Source organism: Solanum lycopersicum, chromosome 1 (assembly GCF_036512215.1).
Source record: "Solanum lycopersicum chromosome 1, SLM_r2.1".
Taxonomy (NCBI): domain Eukaryota; kingdom Viridiplantae; phylum Streptophyta; class Magnoliopsida; order Solanales; family Solanaceae; genus Solanum; species Solanum lycopersicum.
This window is the reverse complement of record NC_090800.1, coordinates 87,511,195-87,527,145: the sequence shown is the minus strand read 5'-3', so window position 1 is coordinate 87,527,145 and position 15,951 is coordinate 87,511,195. Positions and strand designations below refer to the sequence as shown.

Below are 15,951 nucleotides of genomic sequence, written 5' to 3'. Positions count from 1 at the left end.
TTCACAAGAGTACAAACTATACCGATAACTTCATGGTTGAAATCTTTTGATCTATGTATAACCAAATTCAATCGCAAATCTCAGGCTATACAGCTGCGATGGAATTAGAAAGATTTCGAATGATGAACTAGTAAGGTCTAGTCCTTCTAAAAGGAAAGTAGTGTCAACGGTGAAAACAATCGAAAAAAAATGTTACAAGAGGACGAAAGTAAAATTTTTTGTCCCGGACATGATTGGAGAACCGGTTGTTAATGAATAACAAGACGAAGTGAGTGAAGAATCACATAGTTCATCAATTTCTTCTTCTTCGTCGTCTTCTTGGTGTGTGAAACCAAGAGATAACTTTGACTTGTCACAAAAATCCAGCAGTAGAGATTTTGTAACACTCATGTCTGCATGTTGTATAAAATATATTTAACTGTATATGCCAAAATTTATTAACTGTTGTATTTAATGGTAGTATGCTTAAATGAATATTTGCACTTTATTATATGTATATGATTTTTGTATAAATTTCGATTGTAATATGCAAAATATATGAACATTGCATGAAAAATGTATAAATTATGAATGTCATATTGAACTATGATATATATAACAGAAACAAATGGTATATACATGAACATTGTATGAATACTATATGAACATTTTATGAATGTCAGTAAAGTTCAATGTATATATATAATGTATAAACATTGTATGAATTATGAATTATGAATCCCATATTGAACTTGGATATATGTCACAGAAACAAATGGTACATATATGAACATTGTATGAATACTGTATGAACATTGTATGAATACTATATAAACATTTCATGAATGACAGTATAGTTCAATGTATATTTATAATGTATAATCATTGTATGAATTATGAATGTCATATTAAACTTTGACATATATAACAGAAACAAATGATATATATATATATATATGACAATTTTTTACGAAATCAAACTTTATAAATGTAAATGATAACAACTGCACTCAATAAAACAAAACATGTTTCTAACATTCAAAACAACACAATAACAAATGTAACATTATGAAATCATTGTTTTTGCACAGGATAATTTGAACATGCCTTTCTATTGTGTCCACCTTGACGACATCTATTGCAACTCATTTTTGTCCTTTTGAATTTCACATCAGCAAACCCCTTCCATCTTTCAAGTTTTGGTCTACCCGTTGTACAAAATTAATATAAAACATATATTCTAATTTCATTAGAAACATATACTGTAATTTTGAAAAAAATTAAATGGACTTTCATACACAAATGATACATGTTTCGTATAATCTTCATACACTATTAAAAAAAATTAGACTTCAACTTTACATAAATTTATAATCAGTTCATATAATTCATACACACTTCATATACAGTTAATATATCATTCATTGTCCTATACAATACTCCAATGAAATAAACACAATACATTTCCAAATACAAAATTAATATAAAAATATATATTATAATTTAAATAGAAACATATATTGTACGCCAAAATTTATCAGGTTACTAAAAAAAGAAGTGAAATATACAACTATGAAAAATTTCTTGAATTTTTAGAAAAAATGACTTATACGTTGAAAGCAATCTAAAAATAATCGTGAAATTTTGAAAAGAAGACTACTTGTAACGTTGATTCAAATATGTTTGAAGATGACAATCTGAAAGTATTCTGAAAATCCAAAAATATTTGTTATTATTTGATTGGGTTGTTTAAGGAATTAATTCAAAAAAATAATATTATTTTAACTAACTAGAGATATTTAAGACAATGATGATAATTTGAAAATGTTTAATATCCCTAAAAACGCTAATCATACATTTAACTTTAATTAAACTTCCTAAAAAGTGCAACTATTCATATTAGAAAACGTGCTACCTACATTAAATGTAGCAATTAATAAAGAAACAAAAGTTTCATAATTTGTATTGTCACTGTGTTAATTATTAACATTAATTATCCATTATTACTTTATTCATAATTTTTAATTAATTGTTAATAACAACTCTTTTTAATAAATTATAATTACCAATATAATTATTAATAAAATGCAATAAAGTGAGATATTAAATGCTACACAATGAAATTAAAAAATTTAATGTCGTAACTTAATAATATTACTATATAAAATGCTATATACAAAATTTACGCTACGCACTATCATAATTTTGTAAGCCCAGTTTGTTTGAAAGAAAATTTGTGAAACAACTTTAGCTATAACGTTGATTAACATGGGTTGTGGTATAGTAAGATAATACTAAAGTCTTGAATTCAAATTTCGGTTATTTATGAGTATGGGAGAAAATTTATTTGAAATGTTATCTTTGCCGTGTATATATGAATTTAATCGAAATTTCAACACATTCACCCGACATCGAACGAAAAAAAGGAAAACTTAAGAAGTATTAAAATTGAAATATTAAAAATTACATTTTTTTATTTGGACAGTTTGATTAGATATAACGAAAATAGGGTTTCTTAAATATTTGGCAAAAAGACTTCGATAAATTAAACGGACCAAAATTAAAGGGATTACTATTATATAAATATTACAGTCTTCATTCAATTTGAAGGATCAACTCCTCTATTTTCATTCATTTTCAGTTTTCTCTCTTTGAACTGAGGGAGTAAAGTACAACAACATGTCTACTCTTCAATTGGGTATCATCCTTTCATCTTCCTCTCCAATGTTCTTGGCAAGTAATTCTCATATACCCAAGAATGTATTGCCTTCTATCTCACTTTTCCCCACCTACTTTGTAAAGAATCCTTGCAGAAGAACCTACAGTCATGCTGACCCAAGAAGGGGTCTTTTCAAGATTTCTTGTTCTTCCACCTCAGAAAATCTTAACAAGGTTATGTGTCATGTGATGTAAGATCTTCTATTTTTTCAGTGAAAAATTGAATCTTGAACATTGGCATTTTTTATATCGTCAGGAGTCAGATGTAGTGGTGGTGGAGGAGAAAAGTGTTTCTGTGATTCTTCTTGCTGGAGGAAAGGGGAAAAGAATGGGTGTAAGTTAAATATGAGTTTAAGAGGGAAATAACTTATTTTGTTGTTTCCTATTACTTGTAATTCTATTTTCATTGTTTGTATTGTTTGGTTCATCTAAAATTTGATGCAGAAGGTCTCTAAAAACTGTTCTGTTTTTCAATTCTTTGCATCTTTCATTCCCATATCTTCAATATCTACATTGTTAAAACTTTCTTCTGTCAGATGATGATGTTGTTATGTTTTGTTTGGAATAGGCAAGCATGCCAAAGCAGTATCTTCCACTTCTAGGCCAGCCAATTGCATTGTACAGGTAAAAGTAATGGTCAACTTGATTCAATTATGACTAAACCTATCTAAAACAAATTTCCTAGTGCTAGACAGTAGACATAAGTTACATCTTGATACTTCTATAATTTATGCTGTGGCGAGAAATTGTTAAGTTTGCACGAATTCACCTTGGAAAATTGATGAATATATCGAAGAAGGGTTTAGCTAATAACGCCACGAAATTGGTAGTCATTAGCAGGACCTCTTTTCTTCGATTGAGTTGGTTTGATATTTGACATAATCTGTGTGAGACTGGTGCAAGTCAAGATGGGTAATCAGAAGAGAGATGGTCTACTGCAAGTCTTGAACACTGATGCTATTGAGTTCTGTCTATCAATTCTCAGAAAGTTTTCTGAACTGTTAGACGACCAAACCAAGGACCCCCATGTTTATTTTACACAAGTATTGGGCACCACAAAAACTAAATCCATTTAATGTAGAAATTTAACAGTTTTGGAACCACAGTTTGGAGAGAATCTTTTGTATCTACTCAACCAGTTCGATCACATATTTGACTTTGTGGTGACAATTTGTTGGATTGTTGCAGTTTCTACACTTTCTCCAAGATGCCTCAGGTGAAGGAAATTATTGTTGTATGTGATCCTTCTTATCAAGACATTTTTGAAGGTATAGAGTTAAAATGTCTTATAGTGTGTGTGTGCAGCCAATAGAAAAATGTCCAAGAAAGCAATGAATGTGAACTTACCTTCCTTATTCTGATTGCAATATCTATAGGAATTTGTGCAAACACTAAGGTAATGATATAATAATTCTTCATTTATTTTTTAGATGCCAAAGAGTATATCCAAGTCGACTTAAAATTTGCATTGCCTGGGAAGGAAAGACAAGATTCTGTATACAGCGGACTTCAGGTACGTGCTGTATGCTAACTCAAATTGTATAGGTATCTCACTTCCAATTTTCAAAAAACAAAGTTGGTTATGTTCGAGAACTTAATTTTTCTATAATTTACCAAGAGCCTTTTTTCAGCCTTCATTCTCCAGAATATGTAGTTAGCCAAATATTCAGTCCTATCATGATTGGTTATACTTAGTAGATCACTGGGCTGATGTTCAGTAAACTTGGGTTCTGTTGCTGATTTCATACAGTATACTTCATGTAGGAAAAGTTATTAACTAGTTATCTAGTTGTTCCTGCTTCATTTGGTTCGTCTAAGGTGCTAAAACTGTTAGGCTCTTATGTGATCAGTCCTCGCTGCTCAGTTTTTGTCCTTAAGATTCTTTTATCTCTTTTCTTATCCAAATAAGAGTGATAAGTTGATCTCATTCCAAATGCTATTGAAATGTTTGACTTTTTAGGGAGAACAACAAGTGGCTAAAAGCTTAAACTCAAGAGTTACCTTTTGCATTGCATTTCATCTTTCTTTGGTGATTTGGATGTTAACATGTGATCTTGAGTTATTATTGTTCATTTAATTTCTGGTCAAATGTCTTGCATTCACTCCATAGTTAAAGATGAACTTGTGAAATATCTTCATCTTATTTGGTTCCACATATTGTTCAGATTTGTGTCGTTATTATGTTATGCAGTAAGACAATGTTATGGCCATGGTATTTCTCAGTAGTGATTGTGGTTTTTAGAAAGTGTTGATGCTTTGCATGCCAGGAAGTTGATTCAAACTCCAAACTCGCATGCATCCATGACTCTGCAAGACCTCTTGTACAAATTGAAGATGTAGAAAAGGTTTGATCATTGCATAATCTCCTCCTCCTCCTTTAGTCTCTTGGCTTTGGCAAGAGATTTCTGGTATTGTGGGAAGTACTCCTGCCGAATATAACATGAATTCTGGAGATATCCATCTTCTTTATCTTTAATTCTGCATCACATTATATGCAGATCGTTGACATTTTATAAAGGTCATATGTATGTTTAAGATTCTGAAGGACAAATCTTCCTTTACTTTTTCCAAGAATCTTCTCTGCAGGTCCTGAAGGATGGTTGGCTGGTTGGAGCAGCAGTTCTTGGTGTTCCTGCCAAAGCTACAATCAAAGAGGTAGCTCTTAATTATTGCTAGTATCTGATTTGTAATAAAATATGAAGCTTCAGGTGGCTGACCATCTCCCATGAGAGAATGAAATGGTAGCAAATTGAAGCATGTTCTGAGTTTTATGTAGCCTTTTTGTAAGTAGATATTCAAGCTTATAGTTTCCTGTTAGAGACATCAACTTATATTTCTAAAGCAACTCCCGTACAAGGAAGGACAATGTACTATGAGACTTGCTCTTTTTGCTATCTTGGCAGGCTAATTGCTCTAGGCTTTTACTGTGGAACTATTAGGATGTCGTGTAACCTATGTTCTATTTCATCTATATCGATATTGCATAATCTCCTAAACATGTTTCAGGTGCTTCTAAGTTGTAGCATGGTACTATTAAGTCTCAATTTTGGTCAATAGATTTTCACTTTTATTATTTACTAGTATGCATTATCCTATTATCACCAAATGGTTATATCTGTTTGATATTTGTTTAATAAGAAGTATTTTTAGGCTGTCCTACAGTTGCTGTCTAGTATTATTTCTCCTTTAATTTCTCTTGTTGACAGAAATTAACGTTGGCATTATAGTTCTATTAAACATTTGGAGGGAGATAAAATGCATACTTATTCAGTTATATAATATGAAAAGTAAGACCACATTTTATAATACCCTGCAGGACCTTCATTATCCGTGCTTTAAATATGATGGCCAGATAAAATTAAGGCATTTGCTAGGAAATTTAAATATAGCCCTCTATCTCTCACCTCCCCTATTTGACCTGACTGGCATGAATGTAAAACTGTTGACAGGAATGTTAATAAAGCCTCTATTTAAGTGCATTGGCATCGCACAGAAGGTCTCCCTCCTTATATTATATCACTTTTACTTGGTTCTGATTGGTCTATTAATTTTCATGTCAATTCTGGTGCAGGCAAACAGTGAATCTTTCGTTGTGAAGACTCTTGACAGGAAAACACTTTGGGAAATGCAGACACCTCAGGTAGTAAGCCTTTCTCTTTTAGAATTTTTTCTGCAGTTGCAGAGACCGTTAAACAATTTTGTCTGGCACAGATAATCAAACCTGAGTTGCTTAAGAAGGGTTTCGAGCTTGTCAACAGGTAGTCCTATATTCACGTCTCTAACAAATTTTGACTTTCAATATTCAATAAGCTTGTGCTTCTTTATTAGAGTTTCAATGTCTAGTATGTTGTCCAATAATTTTATCATGATTATGCATAGAACATAAGTTTTATTGTTGAGAAGTTTGAGAATGACAGGCAGTTTGAAGCATGTCATTTAAGTTAGTCGGCATGATATTTCAACTTTCTTTTCTAGGTTAGAGATGATAAGCCTGGGCCAAGTGGGGTTAGAAACAAATTAGTTCTCAAGACTTGTACATCTTTATTAGGGCCTTTGATACTGTTACTTGATTGAAGATAGTGCTACATTTTCTTTTTCTTTTTCTGGCAAGGACACCACAGTTATTTAAAGAGCAAAATTGTTCTACATTTTTATATTAGAGACACCTTTTTAATTTGGATAATATATGGATACTTCCCCCATCACCCGCCAGTTAAGTTTGTTGCACTTATCTCTGGACCTTTCAAAATACACCCATAACCTCCTCAACTATGATGGACCAAAGTTCATTGTTGGTTTTCGCTCGAGTAACTAGTAGGTCTCTCACCTAGCATGAGGGTAAGACTGGTTCTAGGTCACGTTCCTTTCAAAAACACCAAACTCTAGACCAAAATAAACTTAATGAATTGAGAATATAACGAAGTCCAAGAGAAAGTAAAGGATCAGGCAACTTGAAAAGAAAAGAAAAAGTGTCAGCACATCCATCTGCCACTCTTTATCTCCATTAAATGGAAGAAAGATGAATTAATGGGGCAAACTGAAAAGGAAAAAGAAAAACGGAGGATATAAACAAATATTACCCTGCTTATTTTGTGTTTCATGTGGTCTTTTAGGGAAGGACTTGAAGTAACAGATGATGTATCAATAGTGGAGCACCTTAAACATCCAGTATATATTACTGAAGGCTCTTACACTAACATAAAGGTAGCCAACTAAACATATCGTCTTTTTGGCTCATAGTAGTATCCTCTCTACTGCACTTTGAGCTGCTTATGGATGCGTCAATATATTCAAATGTTGTTATGATATGCAGGTTACAACGCCTGATGATTTGCTTCTTGCAGAAAGAATATTGAATATTGAAGAATCTTAGGGTTTTCAATTTTCTTAGGCTTTTTTTTTGTTCAAACATTATAATTCCCTGGAAATTTGTATTCTGAATAGGTGAAGTTAACCTTCCACAAGAGTTCCTCAGAAAATTGAGTCTTGTAAACTTATTGGCAAAAGAAAGCAACATTCTTTTCAAGGTTTTCAGCTCATGACTGAGACTTTGACAAAAGCGTGCATAAGATGAAAATTGGCTTGTTATGAAGTTATAAACTTGCAGAAATATTTTTAGTTTTAAAGTGGAAAACAGTGAATAAAAAAAAATTTCTATTTGGCACCAATAGAAATGCTAAAATTACAGGTGTACTTTTGTTCTTGGGGCTTTATTTTACCTTCTTAAAGGATAAAAATTACTAGAGAAATCTGAATTATTAGTGCAACAGTCAATAAGGCTTGGAAAGAAGGTAATAAAGATGTACTCAATAGCAAGAGAAAAATGTTTCCTAAATGACCTTTTATTAATTTCATTGAACTGAGTGGACTAAATGAAATTTCAGAAGCCCAGAGCAACAACTTTACATAATCCTTTAATGAGCTTGATATCCATGAAAGAATAGAATGGCCCCAGCAGATGGAATAAATACAGTAGACCAACTAAAAGAAAATGAACATTCTTAATCTGGAGCTTCAATGCTATCTTCTCAATCTACTCTCTGTTCTCCTTGGTTTTGCACACTCCCCAAACCATAAGAACCGTCCACCTTTAGGAGGTCTCACAGGGGTCCCTTGTTTAACCTGTTAGTATTTTAAATGTCAGGTATGTTTCTAGGTTTCTGATTATAGAAACAAATTAGTTACAGATTGTCCAAAAAACATACCTTGCCCCTTCTTTGGGGTCTGCTGTTGTTCCAACAGAAACAACCTCCAGCTCCAGATCCTGATTCATAACCCCTGTAGAGAAGCCAAACAGTGAGTTAAATATGAAAAAAAAAAAAAAAGTAAACCTGCCAATTATAGAGCTAACTCCCTAGGAAGCAACAAGCAAATGGATAAGGCTGGCATTGTTAGTATACAAAACATGATATATGTATTCATTTAAAGCAGAAGATGGGGGTGGGTGTAAGAATGAGATATTATTGTTAGATAACCAAGGATCAAGCAATTGAGTTAAAACTAATAGTAAGACTCCATATATAATAAAGATACGTGAGAATATTGCAAATATAATCTACTACCAGTTGTTACATATTGATAAATAAGAATAAGATGCTCAACCACTAAGCAGTGTCTGTCTTTCTAGTTTTCGGAATTAGGGATACATTACACTTCTCAGATGGTTGCAACCTCCTGACAAGTTAGAGTATCTGAACAATTTTAAATTATTGATTCTTTCTGTGGATTCAAAATCTCTCGGCAAGAAAGAGCTCATCTACATCTAAAGCAAGCCACAAAAAGTTGTCATTGCATCAGGAGAAGTATACTGTGTTATGTAAGTGTTGACATATGTTAACTTAGTGTATACTGAGATAACTTATGAACAGATAAGTGCAAGAACTTACATGCTCTCTTTGCTGAAATTACTGCCATATATGCCATTATGCAACAAACTTGGTGAAATGGGATAACTGTCGCCCTTTTTACTGGTTTGATCCTTCTGAACAGCCTTTCCGTCAATCATCTTCAGACTTCTAATTTCCTCATTTAGATCATCATGCCAATGCTGGGAGAACAGTTCCCTTGAATTAATTGGTTCTAGTTGGTTGTTATGATAAAGACCATCTTGTGGCAGGACTTGGTTCCTCTCAGGTTTCAGGCGACTCATTGATCCAGGAGTGCCTTTCTCCATTGCTTGTAACCATGCTGTTTCTAACCTCTGCTCACGTATGATGGATTCTATTCTCTGCACTGGAATTTCTGAGATTCTCTCTTTAGAACTACTCGTTCCAGCATTTCCACTTGCTGACTCAAAAGTTTCAACCATCTTGCTTTCAGGATCATTAAAGCTACTTCTTGATACCTGCAGCGGATCCTGATTTGAGCTAACTGCTATTTCCCTCTTCACCATATTATTTTGCGAACCCATCTGTTTCAAACCTCCAGAATTGATCAATGTAATTGGCTTTCCACTGTCATCAGATGTCTCCGCATCTGGTAGCAGAACAAGTCTAACCTCTACATTGCTCCTTAAAATAGTTTCAAATGAATTCGTGATACTGCTAAGAAACCTCTCTGCTCTCAATTTAACCTTGCTATCACGAAAGGCAATATGAGCAACAAAACCACCTGAGACAATAGGTCCAAACAATTGATTAGTCATAGTAGTAGCTTTCCACAGTAGTGTCTAAGTTGAATGAGTAGATTGCATCACCATTATTAGTGAACCCACAAATAGATTTCTTCCTTGTAAGATACAGAAATAGAAAAATGTTGAACTTAACCTTGATCTTTCTCCTATCCTTGAAATTAGAGGCACTCTATTTTGACCTAGCTGATCAATGGTAAGATACCTATTAGCATCTTAGAGACAAAGCTATTTTGGTCATTCAATCCGATTGCAATTAGTTCAACATCAAAAAGTTTAATTTGACTAGATTATATACCTAGCAGCTTTAAGTCTCAAATATCACTAACTTGAGTCTTGAGAGTTTTTTGTTCCGCCTTCAAAAGCTTTATCTTTTTTTTTGAAACTGGTAACTTGAGTCTATATATCCACAGGTGTACTACAACAAAAGTGCAGTTCCCCTTCAAAAGTTTTACAACAGAATAAAATAATCTTGGTCTAAACTATTTTAAGAATTGGTTTAGCATAGCTTTATATTTTAAGAATTGGTTTAGCATACTATATGACATTCTGTACAGCAAGCAGAAAATAAGTCAATTTAAGTGCCCACAGCCCTTCCATCCCAAGTTTCCTCTACCTTTAACTAAATTCTGTAAAGATTCGGGTTCAGCTTCAAGTTTAACACAATGCAGTTCAAAATATTGTGTATTCCTTATTATGTCAACTGTTTAACAATTGTGAGAGCTGAAGATCAAAAAGAGAACCAGAAGACCTAATTCAGTCCTACAATTGTGGAGCAAGAGAAATTTACCTTCAACTTCAGAGATCGACAGAAGTGTTCCACAAGTATGAAGCAATTGCTTCAAAGTGTTGGAGTGGCATTTATCAATGCATCTGATCCAGATATCATCCAACACGTTTGTGTTGGGGCACCTAGATGCTGTCTTGCTGTCCTTAGTGTCATTATGTGGACCACCCAATGGCTCCCCATTCATTGATGAAAGTGTCAATTCTCTACTTGCTGAGTTTCGACGGTTGGCTTTCGCAAAAGATGAGGGAGAACCTGACTTACATGGTGCATGGTGAATATCAGTTCTCTGCCTCAGGGATATAGCTTCTCTAGATGTACTAGAAGGATCTTCCTCTGTTGTCTTAGAACTCAGCCTGTGACTGCTTCCTGAATGAGTTCGATCTAGTGAAGTGGCAGAACCCAACTGCAGCAGGGTTGCTGTAAACCAAGTCGAACGTTCACTTGAAACCCTTAGTTGTTTCTCTGCCTCAGAAAGAAGCTTTAGTGCATGCTTCAATCTATCCAGTTCTGTCTCGTTCACTGACAGGTGAGAATCCCAGCAATTTTAGTGAGTATTTGAAAAAGAAGTCACAATTGAAATCTGATAACCTAGGAAAAAAACATCCTTTTTTTCACATGAAGTTACATTACCTTCCTATAATTTTTTGAGATAATACATTACCATCCTATTAACTATTAAGCATGCCATATTTGCAGTTCACATTTGTATTTTCAATGTCTCAAAAAGTTAGGGAACATCTTAAGAAACTTGAACAAGTGTGTAAAATAACCGTATTCTACGCAATTGACAGGTTCTAAATTAGACAGTCCATGATGTAACCTTTTCCTCTCAACCAATTTCACAGGCTAATTTGAGCAACCGCATTTTTCTTATAAGACTACATCGTAAATTGAAGTAAATCAAGTGATTTCACATGGTTGGCTAAGGTCAGGCAAAATTTGATAGGTTTTGAGGTACTGAAATTGCAATCAGAAGCATAAATCTAGTGTCTTTTGCAAAATATAAGTCGAAGCTTGTGAATAAGAGATCAAACAGAAAAGACAGAATTTAAAGGTGAACATATGCTACTTACAACTTTTACCGCCAGAGATATCAGTTTGCTTTGCATCAAGTATTGGATGAGTTCCAGCAATTATATCCATGATGAGAGTAGCCAATTGAGACATCAAAACTATTGGATCAACACCTGAATCCAACAATTCCCGGGCTCTTTTCACTGTTTCTGCAGTGTCTGATGACATGGCTAGCTCTAAAAGTTCCAGTAACTTCTCATCTGAAACCACACCAATCTAGGGAACAAAAGAAATATCAGGAAAAAGGTTTCATGCCATGAATGGAAAGCATGGAAAAGGTGTAAACAAACACATCAAACTCACCAGATCATTAACCAAAGAGGTAGTGATTCGTTTCCCCAACAAACTGAGCTGGTCTAACATAGTTTCTGCATCTCGAAGTGATCCATCTGCATTTAGAGCAATCAAATCTAATGCTTCTGACTCCACATCCAAATCCTCATCGGAAGAAATCTTCTTTAATCTGAGCACAATATCACCATCCCTAATTTTATTGAAAAGGTACTTCTGACACCGAGATAATACAGCACGCGGCACATTGTCAAGATCAGTGGTTATAAATATGAAGACAACTCTTAGTGGTGGTTCTTCAAGGAACTTCAGGAATGCTAGCCATGTCTTTGAAGGCAGCAAGTGACATTCATCAACAACAAAAACCTTGAATCCTGAAGATGATTGCTGACTTGCTGCCAGATTCTTCAGAAGATATTTAACTTTATCAATTCCTTTTTTGTTCGTCCCATCAACTTCTCTAAGATTCTTACATTTCCCCGACATGAAATCTGCACATTCTCTGCAGACACCACAGGGTTTAGTTTCTTCTGAGGCAAGGCAATTCAAAGCAGCAGTGAAAATTCTTGCGGTTGATGTCTTTCCAGTCCCTCGTGGGCCCTGGAAAAGATAAACAGGGGCAATTCGTCCCCTGGAGATTGCATTCACTAAGGACTGAACAACAATGTTCTGCCCAATTAGTTCCTCGAAAAACATAGGCCTGTACTTCTGGCTCAAGCTTCTGATATTTTCCGGGGAGCCCTCCTCTCCATCTTCTCCCTTCAGTGCCACCAGCTCTAGTCCATCTTGACTTCTGCAGCTAGTTGACCACCTCTTCCCGTCCAACCTACTCAATGCCTCGAGATCAAGTTCTCCAAAGTTTGTGGAGAGCTCATCATCACTATGTCCAGTTCCCATTGAGGATAATCCTTGTCCATCACCATTGGTTAGCAATGGAATGAGGCCTTGAGCACCATTCCTCGAACTGTGTCTCCTCTTGGTGTAACCTAAAGATGATCCGCGGCGTCTTCTTTGATACATAGTTTGACTTCCACACAAAATGCTGCTTCCTTTCCTCCTCAAAGTATCAGAAAAGGATGGTGAATAACAACTCCCACCCCCACCCCTATATTTTGGTGTTGACCTCCTGGACCAACAAGGAATCCCACATCCCTGTCGACCAGGCAAATCAAGCTGATCATCCACCTCATCATCCCCATCATTGAGAGAAGCCGTTGTGGCATCCCATGACCCAACAGTACTTGGATTTCGAATAGCATATCTGTTGAAAGAACTTGTAGACAATGCAGGGGTGCTATATGTATAAGACGAATCCTCCCTCCCACTATTTCTCAACTTAGATGACCAATAAGCCCGATTCCTATTCTTAAGCTTCGCAAGCAATGGTGAAGCTGCAGAAATCCTCCTTATATCCTCAGAATTACAATAATCCTCAGTATCATCAGATTGATCAACCAAACTCGTGGAATCATCCCTCCCTGTACCTAAACCCTCTGACGCTCTTCCAGAAATCCTACTAGGAACAATTTGTTGCTGCAACTGCAACTTTTCACTATGATGTTTTAAAACACCGCTAGAATAATTACTTCTACTTGATTTTTTCTTCATGTTACGTCTAATAGATGGCATAAAGTTAGTATCTTTACACTTTAAAATCGTTGAAGCATACCTATCACTTACATAAGTATCACTCTTGGAATCATTGCCACCATGCCGCGCATCACTCAAACTATCCTCCACACTCTCCTCTGGAGTTGAAGAAGACCCATCATCATTGCCATTTCCAATATCTTCCTCATCACCTAGTTTTCTACTCCTTTCACTCTCAGACTTTTGTGACCTCCAATTATAAAGAAACACTTTTTTCTCTTTCCCATTATTTCCAGTGGCACCATTTCTATCAACTTGCTCAAAGATAGTTCCTTTAGCATCAAAGGAGCCACTAACTTGATGCTTAGTAGGATTACTACCCTTATGATGATGAAAATAATGATGCTTGCGTGCTTCTGCTGTAGCTACAGATCTAGCAGAGTTAAGTGGTGAACGCCAAGAGGAACTGGTCCCTGGATCTCTCAACACTTTAGCAGCTTTCTTGATTTGGGTTAATTCTTTTTTCAAATGAAGATTACTTGGATCAAAGCCATTCCCAATAACCCCACTATTGCCACCACCACCACGGCTGAACTTTTCCGATGACATACTATATTTTTATTCAAAAAAGATTATAGTAAAGTCCAAGAAAGCAAGTGAAACGCCAAAAAGGGTTCATTTATAACACCCCATTGTACTCAAAAAAGAAAAAGAAAAAAGAAAAGGGACCATAACTAAGTGAAATCAAGAAGAAAGAGGTATACTCAGATCTGACAAAAACGACTTTTTTCTTAATAATAAAGTGTGATGGCAATGAATTTGGGCTTTGAAAAGAGGAGATGGGTATGGGAAGAATGAAGCTAAAATGAAGAAAAATGTACAAGACAAGTGAGTTAATGTTAGGGTCTAGGGTTAAGGTTAAAGTGGTTATTAAGGTTATGAAAATGGCAAGAGTGAGTAGTAGCCAGCCAGCCAGCAGAAAGAAGAAGTAAAAAATTTCGTAGAAATCGAAGAAAACAAAATGACACAGAGAAAGTTTCCCTCCAAACCCGCCTAAGATATAATTTAGAGATTTTTCAAGAATCAATTTGTATTACTTCACTAGAGTCAGTCTTCAGTAATAAAGATTCTCATTGTTTTTTGTGGGCTTTCTTGATTTTTGCTGCTTTTTGTTATTGTCCTTTTTGTTACTGTCTAAATTAAGACTCTTGACTCTTGTTTTAGTCTTTTAAGTGGTTTTGAGGAATCGTTTGGTGTGAAATATAAAGTATAATAATTACAGGGATAGAATGTAAAATTATCTTATTTTTCGCTTGGTTAGAAGTATTAGATTATCATGTGATTATTTATTTTACCATTTATATTTTAGTGCTAAGATAAGTTATTTCATATACATGATGAAATAACTTATCTCGTGATAATTTGTTCTCAACCAAACGATTTCTCACCTTCTTAAAATGGTGATCAGTTGTTAAACACCCCAATTTAAGGTTGTTTCTTTTTTAGAAAAATGATAGGGGAAATAAGGAGAAAATTATAACGTTGAAATTGAACTCTTGAAATTTCATATGTTACCAATGAAACTAATAATATTCATCTCGATAGTTGATAGCCTTGTTGTTCTTTTGATTGTCATATTTTTTAACTTTTTTTTTCTTTAGATGATAAAAGTTGTTTACCTATTTTAAAAGATGTTTTGGCTCTGATTTTCTTAAAAGACTTTTGAATCCCACTTCAGTTTTTTTTTTTTTAAAAGGCTAGGCTTGTTTTGTACAAGTGACATCCCTAGTTCAATTATGAAAATTTATTATTTCATCAGTATTGGTTCATATAATAATGTTTGAGTGAATACAGAATTAAAATTGAGTACTTTATCTTATGATATTAATGATAGTGATAGTCACATTTGTATATTGTATTAATGTTAGTGGAACAAAATATTTAGTTTTGATAGATAAACTATCAAATCAATTGAATAATTCAATAAACTTTAATTTTTGAAATTATATATTTAGCATTTACTTTAAATAAGTATTTTATTAAAACATCTCAAAACTCTAGACTTATATCGCTTTTTATATTTTCCCTCCCATTTTGATATTTGTAAGGTAGTGGAATTATTGATGAATTGGTCCATAATAGAGTCAAATGCTTATTCAGTTTTCAGACTATACTGAAACAATAGCATAAATGTAGGTCCAAATAAAAATATATCACACTTCAAAATATTTTCATTTTTTTCTCTTCTTTTCATTTATTGAATAAAATATTATGATATCTAATTATTTTGATGTGATAGGTCCTGTATTTCATCATTTCTCTTTTTTTTCCCCTTATCCCAATGGATTTGTCTCCTAATTAAATCACCTTATTTTTTCAG

At 34.1% G+C, this 15,951-nt stretch overlaps 2 protein-coding genes across 3 annotated transcripts; one reads left to right on the top strand and one right to left on the bottom strand.

Annotated features, from left to right (window-relative positions):
- The first annotated feature begins 2,558 nt into the window (after positions 1-2,558).
- LOC101251334 (2-C-methyl-D-erythritol 4-phosphate cytidylyltransferase, chloroplastic) lies at positions 2,559-7,797 on the top strand. Of its 2 annotated transcripts, XM_010315885.4 has the most exons (11): positions 2,559-2,871; positions 2,954-3,031; positions 3,266-3,321; positions 3,886-3,965; positions 4,128-4,210; positions 4,965-5,042; positions 5,284-5,352; positions 6,269-6,337; positions 6,409-6,455; positions 7,311-7,401; positions 7,511-7,797. In XM_010315885.4, exons 1-11 carry the CDS (start codon positions 2,659-2,661, stop codon positions 7,568-7,570), a joined length of 924 nt encoding a protein of 307 aa, XP_010314187.1. In that variant the 5' UTR covers positions 2,559-2,658; the 3' UTR covers positions 7,571-7,797. The 2 variants fall into 2 exon arrangements, with proteins under 2 accessions (XP_010314187.1, XP_010314195.1); XM_010315893.4 differs by lacking the exon at positions 4,965-5,042 and having other exon boundaries at positions 2,576-2,871.
- Positions 7,798-8,023: 226 nt separating this feature from the next.
- LOC101254741 (protein STICHEL) lies at positions 8,024-14,772 on the bottom strand. The gene is made up of 6 exons (XM_010315882.4): positions 11,994-14,772; positions 11,690-11,906; positions 10,617-11,135; positions 9,084-9,807; positions 8,403-8,475; positions 8,024-8,319 (listed from the first exon to the last, which is right to left on the bottom strand). The coding sequence occupies exons 1-6, from the start codon at positions 14,178-14,180 to the stop codon at positions 8,218-8,220; spliced, it is 3,822 nt and encodes a 1,273-aa protein (XP_010314184.1). The 5' UTR covers positions 14,181-14,772; the 3' UTR covers positions 8,024-8,217.
- Positions 14,773-15,951: the final 1,179 nt, after the last annotated feature.